The sequence below is a fragment of the Salvia splendens genome, chromosome 15, assembly GCF_004379255.2.
Source record: "Salvia splendens isolate huo1 chromosome 15, SspV2, whole genome shotgun sequence".
In the NCBI taxonomy this organism is placed as follows: Eukaryota; Viridiplantae; Streptophyta; class Magnoliopsida; order Lamiales; family Lamiaceae; genus Salvia; species Salvia splendens.
The window spans coordinates 11,458,529-11,470,684 of NC_056046.1; the positions used below are offsets into that span (position 1 = coordinate 11,458,529).

General features: G+C 37.0%; 2 protein-coding genes across 2 annotated transcripts; both read right to left on the reverse strand.

Moving 5' to 3' along the window:
- Positions 1-1,322: 1,322 nt before the first annotated feature.
- Positions 1,323-4,090, reverse strand: LOC121769313 (probable xyloglucan endotransglucosylase/hydrolase protein 28). The gene is made up of 4 exons (XM_042166081.1): positions 3,715-4,090; positions 3,510-3,610; positions 2,923-3,131; positions 1,323-2,130 (listed from the first exon to the last, which is right to left on the reverse strand). The coding sequence occupies exons 1-4, from the start codon at positions 3,902-3,904 to the stop codon at positions 1,644-1,646; spliced, it is 987 nt and encodes a 328-aa protein (XP_042022015.1). The 5' UTR covers positions 3,905-4,090; the 3' UTR covers positions 1,323-1,643.
- Positions 4,091-9,217: 5,127 nt separating this feature from the next.
- Positions 9,218-11,550, reverse strand: LOC121766700 (acetylajmalan esterase-like). The gene is made up of 3 exons (XM_042162965.1): positions 11,295-11,550; positions 11,013-11,222; positions 9,218-10,023 (listed from the first exon to the last, which is right to left on the reverse strand). The coding sequence occupies exons 1-3, from the start codon at positions 11,548-11,550 to the stop codon at positions 9,983-9,985; spliced, it is 507 nt and encodes a 168-aa protein (XP_042018899.1). The 3' UTR covers positions 9,218-9,982.
- Between the last annotated feature and the right edge of the window lie 606 nt (positions 11,551-12,156).

Here is a 12,156-nt window from a genome sequence, read left to right on the forward strand (position 1 = left end):
GGCCCCGTTGAGGGATATTACAGAACTAATTTTAAAGACCGAATTACATACCAAATAAGGCAATTAGATCTAGTTTTTTGATGAAATGCGCTGATGTGTAAATTATTTCGGTCTTCATTGCAAGCACATTTTACTTCATTGTACTAGGTTTATTACTTCATTTCGGTACGTAATACCTTGAAACTACAATATGATTTTACTTAATTCCAGTAGGTTTTGAAATTATTCCCCGCTTCTTAAATCCTCTCTCCCCCCACTTCTTAAATATTCCCCTTGATCGCCCTAATCACGATCAACCATGTTTTCTATTCCTTAAAAAATTGCGGTGTGAATCAACCATGTTTTCTATTCCTTAAAAAATTGCGGTCCTGACACAAACCTAACTTTTATACTAGTTGATCTGTGAAAAAAATAGTCATCTACGTGACTAACTTTTAATACATTATTATTATTGTTAACGTGAAATACAATGTTAGTCTATCTTATTTAATAAAGATATACTTACTAAGAATTACTAGTTAGTATATTTATGTAACAAGATTGACATGATAATTTTTTATTTAATTTCATCATTTTGTCTTTTGAAAAGAAGTAACTAGCTAGGCTAGCCTCAAATTCAGATTGAATAATGAAAGTTAGAGTTAACATTGTCAAATTTCAAAGTATTGGCTCATTGTCGATGTAGAAAATAGTATTATTGGTCGGCCAAATATTCCATACATTTGTCGGTTAAACTACTCTAGAAAACCAAGTCCTGTATGTAATATTTAACCACATTTGAATTCATTAATTCAAACCAAACTACATTAACTATTTCTTGACTAAAATTTCTTATTCCGTCAACTTAATCTTTCAAAAATTTAGAATTTACACTATCTATAAATTAAAATCCACTCATCATAATTTAGTGTGTAATACTTAATAAATTGGATTGGTTAATTACAAAATTAAGTAGGATTCAATAGTTTTTTTTTTTTTTTTTTTTTTTTTTTTTTTTTTTTTTTTTTTTTTTTTTTTTTTTTTTTTTTGAATTATGTTTAAGACTACATAGAATCTACTCCGGATCATGTTTAAGACTACATAGAATCTACTCCATGATAGTAGATTTTTAAAATAGGCCCACATTTTTGGGAGATGGGTGTGAACAGAACAAGTCTAACAATTCAATGACTGAAACAGGCCTTCAAACGTTATAAAAATCATAACAAACAAACATGCTTTGATAACATCAACAATTTCAAATAAATCGAATCATATTCCCCTCACCTCCAAACAACCCCACCATATCTCATTTAAATAGTCTACTCTAATAACTCCACATGTTGTATTATTTTATATTTATTCAATCAAGGTGATGATCCAAATGTTCCAAGTACACAAATTAAATTCATCAAACATAAATTAAATAATAAAACACCAATGAGGAGAAAACTTGATGGGAAAACTAAGGTATGAAATGAAATCTATATACATACCCCCATCATATCATAATCAATGCCCCATATAGAGGAATAAATCTTTTACCATATGCTTCTTTCCCTCTATGTGCTTCAATTCATTCCTCTACCCACAGCCACCACAGCCCTAAATCAATCCGGAAAGACGACGACGGTGGCACGCGCCCCATGAGGCCGACGGCCTCATCACAGGGAGGATGCCCCCGCCCGGACAGGCCTAACACGGACACGGTGGTGCCTCTTGTGGCGGCGGGCACCACCAAACACGACAGGGTTGAAGCCTCGAAGACGCTCGGCCTCCTTGGAGTCGATCACGCACTCAGAGAGAGGGGCCTTGTATCGAGCACGGTCGTAGCAGTACGAGTACTGCATGTGCTTGTTCCTGAAACTAGCCATCTTCGTTCGATGTTGGCTTGCGATGGTGGGGAGTGTCGGAAGTGTGTCGCATTCGGAAGGCTCGGTGGGGTCGACAGCGCATCCGTGGAGGACGAAGTCGGAGAACTCGGCGATGTAAGGGGCATATTTGTAATTAACTCTGTATTTGCCTCCATTTGTGGCCCAATCGGATCCATCCCATATTGTTGCATACAATGACATTGGTTTAGAAGGGAAGTCCCCACCCATGGCTTCTGTCTTCTTGATCTCTCTTATGGGAACATTGTCGACGTAGAAGCTGCAAAAAACGCGATAAAATCAAACGGGATGCTATCAAGAACGGGGTTATACGATTATGAAAATGCACGCTCGTTGCCAGAGCGCCTAACCAATTCTTGTTATATGTTGGGAGTGATAAAGGAAAGGGAAAAGTGCAAAGAAAAAGTATTACCACAGTTAGCAGATTGGAAAAGCAAGGAAAAAGAGGAAAACAAGAATCAAGATACATGTTTCCCTTTACTTGTCATCTCACAAATCAAAGTGATGACATTACAAAGAGAATCACCCAAGCTTTTAAGACATGATATCAAAAAGTAAATAGTTGAGAGCTAGGTTGTCATTGCAATCCTATGCTATACAAAATTTCATAATGAATTAAGGCCAACTTGATCATGAACTCAAATTTCATTTCAAAGACACTATATATGCACAATCAACAGCCAAGAAATAAGTGAGCATAAGAAGGGATCAAACAAGACAGCAAAAGCTACACACAACATATGTACTCCCAAAAAAGGAAACCAAGGTTTCTACCATTGATAAGAAATCGAAAGAGACACAACAACTGCAACTCCAGAAACAGTTAAAAGGGGTGAAAAAAAAACCCAAAGCATGTATGTAAATCTAAAACTACCCACAGCATCAAACAAACCACAAGCTGGTTTTGCAGAGCTCAAACAACAACATTTCGTCACCAATTCCAACATTATCAATATATGCCAGGTCTATCTCTTCATGATACATCATCAAAACAAATGCATACGCAACAATAACAGGCAATTTAAATTCCGTGACGAAATTCAATACTTACACAATCTCATTCTCAGTCCAGAGGATGCTATATTGGTGGAAATCCTCAGAGGGATCAAAACAGAGGCCATATCTCTCCTCTCTCCCAGTGTTTGTGCTCCCATTTCCATAAATATTTGTCTGAATTCTCCACTCTTTACCCCTAATGTTTCCCAAGAACTCGAAATCGATTTCATCATGGTTCTTCTCATACGTGTCAGCGTTCGACATCTGTCGTGATAAACAAATAAAAAACCCAACTTTGAATAAATCCAATTAGGTCAAGAATCTTGAATCAAAATTGCATGTGATTTTATCAATTTTTTATTGGATGGTCACAATTTTACTTCGGTTGAAACATCATCTATATTCAATTTCTCATGAAAAACTCTTAAAAATCTATTCTACCATGCAAAACCTCAGTAGATTTTATTGATTTTTGATTCAAAAGAAACTGACAAAAACTGATGGTGCAAAAATTTAGGGAAATAGTAATTCCGAAAAACTTAAATACTAAGCCGTTCAAAATTGGTCTTTGTGAGAATCAAAGGCACCATTTTTATTTCATAACAGAAAAGTTTTTATAAATTGTAGTCAACTGCCACTTACATAGAAAGCAACAACAACACCAGCTGTATAATCTGCAGGAAGCTTGATTGAAGCACTGAAATAGCCATGAAGGTAAATGTCCTGTGACACAAACCCAGAACCTGCACACACAAACCATCCATTAAAAATCCAATCTTTACGACTACAAGCCAAAATTTATGCCAGAAATCACAAAGCAAACAAAGAAAAGGACTAAACGGGCCACCTGTTCTTTCATCCAAAGAGATGTGAGCAGATTTTCCATCTCTAAGAACCATGAGATTTCCATCTCCAAAGAGGTGCGAGTAGCCTTCATCAAAGGCTACTATTGGAAGGTTTCCGGAAAACCCATTAACCAAGAGAGCGAGAAAGGCAGAGGCGAAGACAAAGGTGAAATTTTTATTGCGAGAAATCATGGCTCTCTCTTATAACCAAAACAGATTCAGGATTATACTAATTTTGTGTTGTGTATTGAAAGAGAGCCCCTATTATAGAAGCAAATTGAGTAAGTGTGTGCACGGGGGAGGTCTCGAATCTCAATCGTTGCAGCAGAGAGAGAGAGAGAGGCGTTGGAGAGGAAGACACAGCAGCAGCGTGGTTTTATACTTTTATTGGTGCTTAGACAATATACACAGTTTTTTTAGTCGGGGGTGTAGTAATTAGTACTACGATTTTAGTTTTTAAAAAACTTTTTCAAAGTAATTGTATTTATTTCCTTGAGGTATATACTTAATTCGATTTATAAAATTATAAAATTATAAAAGGCATAAAAAATAGTTACCATATTAACTTTTGTGGACAGAAGAGATAAATATATCTCTTTAAATTATGTTTTCAAAATCAAAGAAGGTATAAAAACTAATGCTGGAGAAAGAAAAATTTTGAAAAAAAATATTACTAGAAATTATTTCTTATTTCTATTTACCTCACTGGAGATGCTTTCAGGATTAATTACTACTACTCGTTTTCTCTAAATGAATGAATAAGCAAAAACTAATAGCCAACTGTACATCCTAATTGTCAATAAAAATATTTTGCAGTTGGCATTTAGGGTGCCAACTCAGTTGGTGGAGTGTGATTAGGTTACCTTCAAATATTTACAAATGTGTCCTGATAAATGTTTTTCTATTTCAAAATAAAATTTTAGTAAAAAATATACAATTGCAAATTGCTACTCCCTCTGTTCCTTATTAATGTTGCATGTTAATAGAGTCATTTTTCTATTTTGGGAAGTTCCAAGTTAATTTAGCCATTTCTATTTTGACAAAAAGTAATTATCTCTTTTACTTTATTCTCTCTTCATCTTTCTTATTTTATTTTCTCTTACTTTTTCACCGTTCATTTAACTCACTATTCTTAAACTCTGTACCGAAAAGAAATGTCTCTATTAACAAATAATGGAGGGAGTAGTATTAAGTAGGGAGAAACTAAGCTGTAAAAATAAGGTTGAAGTCGTAATCAATCATAAATAACTGTTGACTAGTTTTATATACTGCAGTTAATTTCAATCACAAAAGGCGGTACTGTGCCTACCAAAGTTATTCGTCGCTATTTTTGTTTAAATTGACCACCAAAAACTTAAGAGATTTGTGTTTATTTGCATTTTTAGCCTATGTATCAAATCATAAATCTTAGGATATATTTGGCTGAATTAACACAATTTTGTACTATTTAATTCATTAATTCGTAATGGAAAAAATTTGTTAGTTCCAATAAGCAAGAGAAATTACCAATATCTGTTTCAATTTGAGGGTAGATGGATAAGGTGACAAAATTATTGCAAACTCGAAGCGTACCTTCAAAAAGGATCTTTTTAGTATTAGATTTAAACATTAAAAAAATATGTACAGGAATCATTAGGACTACAGAACAATTATGAATCACGTCTTTGGGGGCCAAAAAGAACTTCTCCTTTTCCAATTTTATCATAAATAAATGCGATACATATCGCCATAAAAAGAAGCGTCACTGCCTTAACTACGTGTATAATACTTACTCTAATCTCCACCCTTGATTACGCGTCACTTTAATTCATCATAAATTTTAAGAGATTATGTGCTCCCCTTTTATTCATCATAGATATGGAGAATAAATTTTAAGATTGTGTGTCCCGCTCTAATACATCATGAATATAATAGACATAAAGAATAATGAGTGAAAATTTAATAGTAAAAGTAAAATGTGACATTTAATAAGGTTTCAAATGAAAAAATAGAATACTACTCCATTTAATAGAAAATCCAGGGAGTGTTGACAGCATCCCATTAATTTGATTTGAAATAATCATCCTTCGCAAATTACACCACGACACAAACAAAAAAAGGATTAATATCATGCGCACCCAGAGCAAATATTATGATATAGTAACAGTAATAATGACAAATCTTGAAATATTGTTAATACTATTAATAGTATTTGTTATATTTGCATTCCTGACCACAAAACCGCCCCAGGCGCCGCAGCTTCAATCCAAGTGCGTCTTATCCCAAAATACCCTCGGAAATGCAGCCAAATAACATATTTGCCCCTGTGGAGTCTGGCCCTACTGCTAGTAGGAGCGGAGGGTATAAGAGCATCTCCAATGGTCGGCGTCACCACCGGAGCGCCGATTTTTCGCCCACGCCGGTTTGACGCCGAACCATTGGAACCGGCGTGGGCGAAATCGGCGTCAAAATCGGCGTCGCCATGCCGATTCCCGCGCTGACGCCGGTTCCCACGCCGATCCTCACGGGCGCCATTGTGGCTCCCGGATCGGCGCCAAACCGGCGTCGGATTTAAATATTTTTTTTTTTTTTTTCGCAAAACACAATATATACGCGCGTTGAACCTCATTTTCATTCGCACCACTTGTTTTAACGAGTACTCTCTCTCTACCTTACTTTCTGTACAAGATCAATAACGAGCAATGGAGAACAACTACGAAGGTACTCCAGTTAATCCCGGGGGATGGTCTCAGACTCCCCCGGCTCCCGGTGTAGGGTCTCAGACGCCCCCGACTCCCGGGGCAGGGTCCCATACTTCCCCGGCTCCTGGGGGAGGTGGTTGGCCTCCAATGAGCGGGTACTACAACGTGTACCCGTGGCAGCAGATGATTCCGGGGTGGGCACCCGGCATGCAGCCCCCTATGCAGATGATGCCGGGGTGGGCACCCGGCATGCAGCCACCGGCGCAGCAGATGATGCCACCGGCGCAACATATGATTCCACAGTCGCAGGCGACGCACGGGGGGGACAACGCCTATCGGCCGACTTTTGATTTTTCCACCGGTTCTTCGCACACATCGACCCCAACGGATGCACAGTATTCGGAGACCTTCTCCTTAGCGGACTTGGGTTTTGATATTAACGACGTTTCTGAAACTCCCATTCAAAGCCAGGGAGTAGGGCGGGGTAAGAAGAAGGGCAAGGCGAAGAAGGTCGGCGAGTCGTCGCAGCCCCGCGCCGAAATCCGGGGCCGGAGGAAGTGGACGGACGCGGAGAACGTTGCGGTTGCCAAGGCGTGGGTGAGTGTTTGCGACGATCCTCTCGTTTCAAACAACCAGAGGATCGTCAACTTGTGGGCGAAGATAGCTGCAGCCTACAGGGCATTTTGCCCTGAAGGGAGACCGTGCACCGGGGAGGAGGTCCGGAAGTGCTGGGACCGAATCAGGGCTGGCGTCTCTCGATTTTCGGGTTTGTACGCCAACGCCCTCCGCATGCAGACCAGTGGCCAAACAGAGGAAGACTGCAGGAGGATTGCGGAAAGAGCCTACCCCGATCCGGATAAGAAGTACTATGAGTTCACCTACTGGAACTGCTACGTTGTGCTCAACGAGTCGGAGAAATTCCGGGCAGGCGTCGACGCTGGCTGGCCGAAGAGGCAGAGACTGAACTATACCGGAGATTATAGCGGCAGCAGCGGTGGTTCGTCAGACCTCCCCGAGACGGCCCAGGAGGTCCCGACTCCTCGGTCGTTCGGTCGCCGACCTCGCCCGGTTGGGCAAAGGCGGGCGCAGCAGGTTGCGAGGGGGGGCACACCGAGTTCCCAGGATGTCCATTCGGCATCCCCCCTCGGCAGGTCTACCGAGGAGCTCAAATTCTTCGCGCGCCAACAAACGCGCGCTCAAATGGTGAAGACCTTAGCCGACTTCCAAGCGGCGGTGGACCCCGAGGTGAAGGATTTTCTTCGCGTATTGCTCCAGAGCCAGCGTGAAGAACTGGAGGCGATGAGGAGGGACACCGGCGGGAATAGCCGCGGCGTAGGTGGCGACGGAGGCGGCGGCGACGGAAGTGAAGAAGCGTTGGGCGACGACGGAGACGAGGACGGCGGCGATGAGTGATTTTGTTTTACTTTTTTAAATTAATGTACTTTTTACTTTTTGTAATTTTTTTAAATTGTTGTACTTTTTTTTAAAAGTAATGTACTTTTTAAATTTTAATATTATTATTCGAATTTTCCGTATTTGTCTCGTAAATTAAATTATGTATGTTGATACAATTGTAAATTAAATTATATAATTGTTATTAGTGATGTGGATAGGTAGTGTGAAGGCTATTTGATGGCTATTTGATGTCCAGTTGATGTGGCAAGCTGATGTGGCAGGAGAATTGTAGTGCTGATGATGTGGCAGTGTGAAGGCTATTTGACGGCTATTTGACGTCCGCCAGCATTGGAGATGCTCTTAGAGGTGAGGGACGTCTCTCGTTAAAAGGTGAGGGACGTCTCTCGTTAAAGAGTTACACGTGGTCCGCCACGTGGCCGGCGATCGGAGAATAAAATGGATCGCCGATCCAAATTGAAGTGAGCAACGTAGGAAGGAGTAGCCGTTGCCACGTGGGCCCCCCCGCCTGCCAGACCTGGTCGGTTTGTAAGTCAGTCAGACATGGACCGAAATCTAAGGGGCCTTTTCACGTCCAACTTAACGGCGTTAACTTTGAGGGCCCTATTCGGTGAAAAGTTTCGCATCACAGTAATAAAACTTTAATGCCACACAAAAAAAGATTAAAAAAAAATACTACTACTACTAGCAGTAAAAAACTAAAAATTTGTGTGCGATACATGGAGTAGAAATCTATACATATATAAAAGTTGAGTTTTGGGACCTTTTGAATATAAATTTTGTGGAATGGAGGTAAATGCAATTAAGAAAAACTATTAAATCTTTCACTTGAACTCATTAAATTTCGGTAAGCCTCAATTTTAAATTCATCCGGCAGTTTCTATCTTCAAATATAAATTATGAATTAATTGTCATAATTATCCACTCTCTTGGGTTGTAATGATAGTTCATCTCCTATTAGGGCTCAGAGCCTCTATTATGTAATTAATTCACAACATGAATTTACTATAGTGAAATTTTTGGGTGAGATTTTAAACATTTAGTGTTTAGTGGACGTTTCTATCAATTTGAGCAACTAATTTAAGCATTGTCTTAAATAACTTTGGAACTAATTTTTAAATTCGTAGCGGTTACATTATAATTTCATCCATTTATTACTATATAATTTCAAATTATTTGAATGAATGGGGGAACCAATGATATGCGTCCCATAATAAGCACGTTACAATTTCTTTAATGATAGGAGGAGTTTCATTTCCAATAATGGAATTTCTTCCAAATACATGAGTTACAAACCTAATTATTAGATATAACAATTAACAACGGTTACATTATATAATTAAATCCATTTATATGTTGGATGGTTACACCCAATTTTGTCTATAAATAGTAATAATTCGAACACATTAGCTCAGTAAAAAACAATGTACAAATTCCATTAGTAAAAAATAGTGAACAAATTCAGGCTTAACTTATGTGCATCGACGTACACAATGATGGAGAATGCTAGCGTGTTGCTCCATCAGTCTCTTATCCATCCTCCTTTCTTTATTGATGTTGTTTCTTACGTAGTTTTCGTGCAAAGAAAACACCAAAAGTCAATGAAATGGCAAAAGGTAGCAAAGAAGAAGAAGAACATAAAAGACGACAAAGTACATGAAGTATCACATTTTTTTAGCCCACATGTATAAATAATCAATTTAGGTGTTAAAAGAGGAAACTGTTAAAGTTGTTTACAAATAAGTTTTTTCATAAATTTTGAATTATTGATTCGCTGTTCTAATGTTAAGTTTTACTATTAATATTTATATATGTGTGTTGTTTATATGCTGTGTGGTCCATCATTTTGTCTTTTATCACAATATTATTGTCCTTATAATATTTTAAGTTGTATATTAAATATTTATATTGATTTCATATTAAATAGTGTTTTAGTATTGAAGTTTAGGGTTCATATTGATTTCATACTAAACCCAGCGGTTACATTATATAATTAAATCCATTTATATGTTGGATGGTTACACCCAATTTTGTCTATAAATAGTAATAATTCGAACACATTAGCTCAGTAAAAAACAATGTACAAATTCCATTAGTAAAAAATAGTGAACAAATTCAGGCTTAACTTATGTGCATCGACGTACACAATGATGGAGAATGCTAGCGTGTTGCTCCATCAGTCTCTTATCCATCCTCCTTTCTTTATTGATGTTGTTTCTTACGTAGTTTTCGTGCAAAGAAAACACCAAAAGTCAATGAAATGGCAAAAGGAAGCAAAGAAGAAGAAGAGCATAAAAGACGACAAAGTACATGAAGTATCACATTTTTTTAGCCCACATGTATAAATCATCAATTTAGGTGTTAAAAGAGGAAACTGTTAAAGTTGTTTACAAATAAGTTTTTTCATAATTTTTGAATTATTGATTCGTTGTTCTAATGTTAAGTTTTACTATTAATATTTATATATGTGTGTTGTTTATATGCTTTGTGGTCCATCATTTTGTCTTTTATCACAATATTATTGTCCTTATAATATTTTAAGTTGTATATTAAATATTTATATTGATTTCATATTAAATAGTGTTTTAGTATTGAAGTGTGTATGTTGTTAAGGGTGATATTTTTCTTTGTTGTAGAGATCTACGTAAATGTTCTAATTAACAAATGTTCCATGTTGATTTAGTTTTAAAATTATTTAACATGTTGTGTATAGTACATTTTATTTTATTTTTTAAATCTTATGTAACGATGTTGTTTCTTATTTTATTTAGTTTATTCACAATGTATTAATAAAATAAAAATATTTTAAGTCGCGCAAAAGGTTGTAAATGTAATTTTATGCCAGAGATGTAAATGCAATTTTAAAAAATTATATCTTCCACTTTGAACTCATTAAATTTTGGAAGCACAATTTGAAATTCACCCGGTAGTTTCTATCTTCAAATATAAAAATTGATTATGAATTAATTGACATAATTATCCACTATCTACGGCTGTAATGCTCATTGATCTCCTATTAGGATTCAGAGCCTCCATTGTAAGCATTTTTTGACATAAATTATGTGATATAATTAGATGATGATTTCCATCGTGATTAAATATGAGTTAAATCAACTTCAATGTTATACCACTTCTAATATTTAACGTTTGATATTTCAATTGCCATTTATGTTATCTCACACACAATGTAGGTAGTTATAAGTAACCTGGAGGGGTGGAGCAAATTGAGGCAAGGTAGGTACGAAATGAACGTAGTTGAAGGTCCAATGATCCAACACTAGGAACAATAATCCCTCTAGAAAGGAAGAAAGAAGCATTGAGCGCAGTAGCTCCGGCCACCGCAAAATTCACTCCATTTCTGAACGAAGCGTTCTTATTGAAATATGGGTTCACCAATGGAAGCCCAAGACCCATAGCTGCCCAATCAAAATATGTTTAGTTCCCTCTATTTCTAAAAAATATACAGTATTTTCGTGTAATATACTCACCTGCGTAGTCTATGATGAGTCTACCATCGGACCAACGGCCGGTGGGCAGGCCAGGGAAAGTTTTGCCGTAGGGAAGGCGGGCTGCCGGGAGCGTGGGGCCCACAGGAAGGAGGCGTATGGCATTCCCCGTGTCGGATAGGGAATCTCCGAGCTGGATCAAGGTTTTAATTGGACATAATATTTTTGTTGCTTCTGTTGCAACTAAAATAGTAACACAAATGTTTAATATTACAGCAAAAGAAACAGAGAAATTCATCACTCAATTAATTAGTGCTTTGAACTTGCATGGAAGCGTCTTTAAATAAATTAATTTGGATGCACTATAGGGTGTCCTGTTAGGTTGAGATTTTTTTTTAGCTTAATTGAGAATTGAGATGCATTTTCAGCCACTCATCCACAACATTTTTGAAATGTCAACTGTAAGTAGATTATGTCAACTCGGGGGTATTATCGTCAATAGTCTGCACATCAAATGTCAACAACTTATAGTTGACATTATATGTGTGTAGTTGACATGAATTGTATATGTAGTTGACATGGATTGTACACATAGTTGACATTATATGTGTGTAGTTGACATGAATTGTACATGTAGTTGACAATTTTTTTTAAAATTTAAAATAAAAAATAAAAAAAAATTAATTTTTTTAAATTAAAATTAAAAAATATATATTTATTGAATAAAATGTACCATGAAATTACCATTCTGCCCTTTCATAATTAATTAATCTAAAAATATTTTCCATGTGGCAAATTCTGGACCACTCATTTAATAAAAATGAGTGGCTGATAATGCATCTCAATTATCAATTAGGCTAAAAAATCTCAATTGATCACAACCCAATAGGTGCATATATATTAT

Bases quoted from the DNA above. Each gene is read 5' to 3' on its own strand.
- LOC121769313 (XM_042166081.1), bottom strand. From the start codon at position 3,904: ATGATTTCTCGCAATAAAAATTTCACCTTTGTCTTCGCCTCTGCCTTT. The intron at 3,611-3,714 runs GTGGCCCGTTTA...TTGTGTGTGCAG, and splicing joins CTCTTTGGATGAAAGAACAG to GTTCTGGGTTTGTGTCACAG. The intron at 2,131-2,922 runs GTAAGTATTGAA...CGTTTTTTGCAG, and splicing joins TGGACTGAGAATGAGATTGT to CTTCTACGTCGACAATGTTC.
- LOC121766700 (XM_042162965.1), bottom strand. From the start codon at position 11,550: ATGAATTTCTCTGTTTCTTTTGCTGTAATATTAAACATTTGTGTTACT. The intron at 11,223-11,294 runs GTGAGTATATTA...TTGATTGGGCAG, and splicing joins ACTCATCATAGACTACGCAG to CTATGGGTCTTGGGCTTCCA. The intron at 10,024-11,012 runs GTTACTTATAAC...AAACTACGTAAG, and splicing joins AATTTGCTCCACCCCTCCAG to AAACAACATCAATAAAGAAA.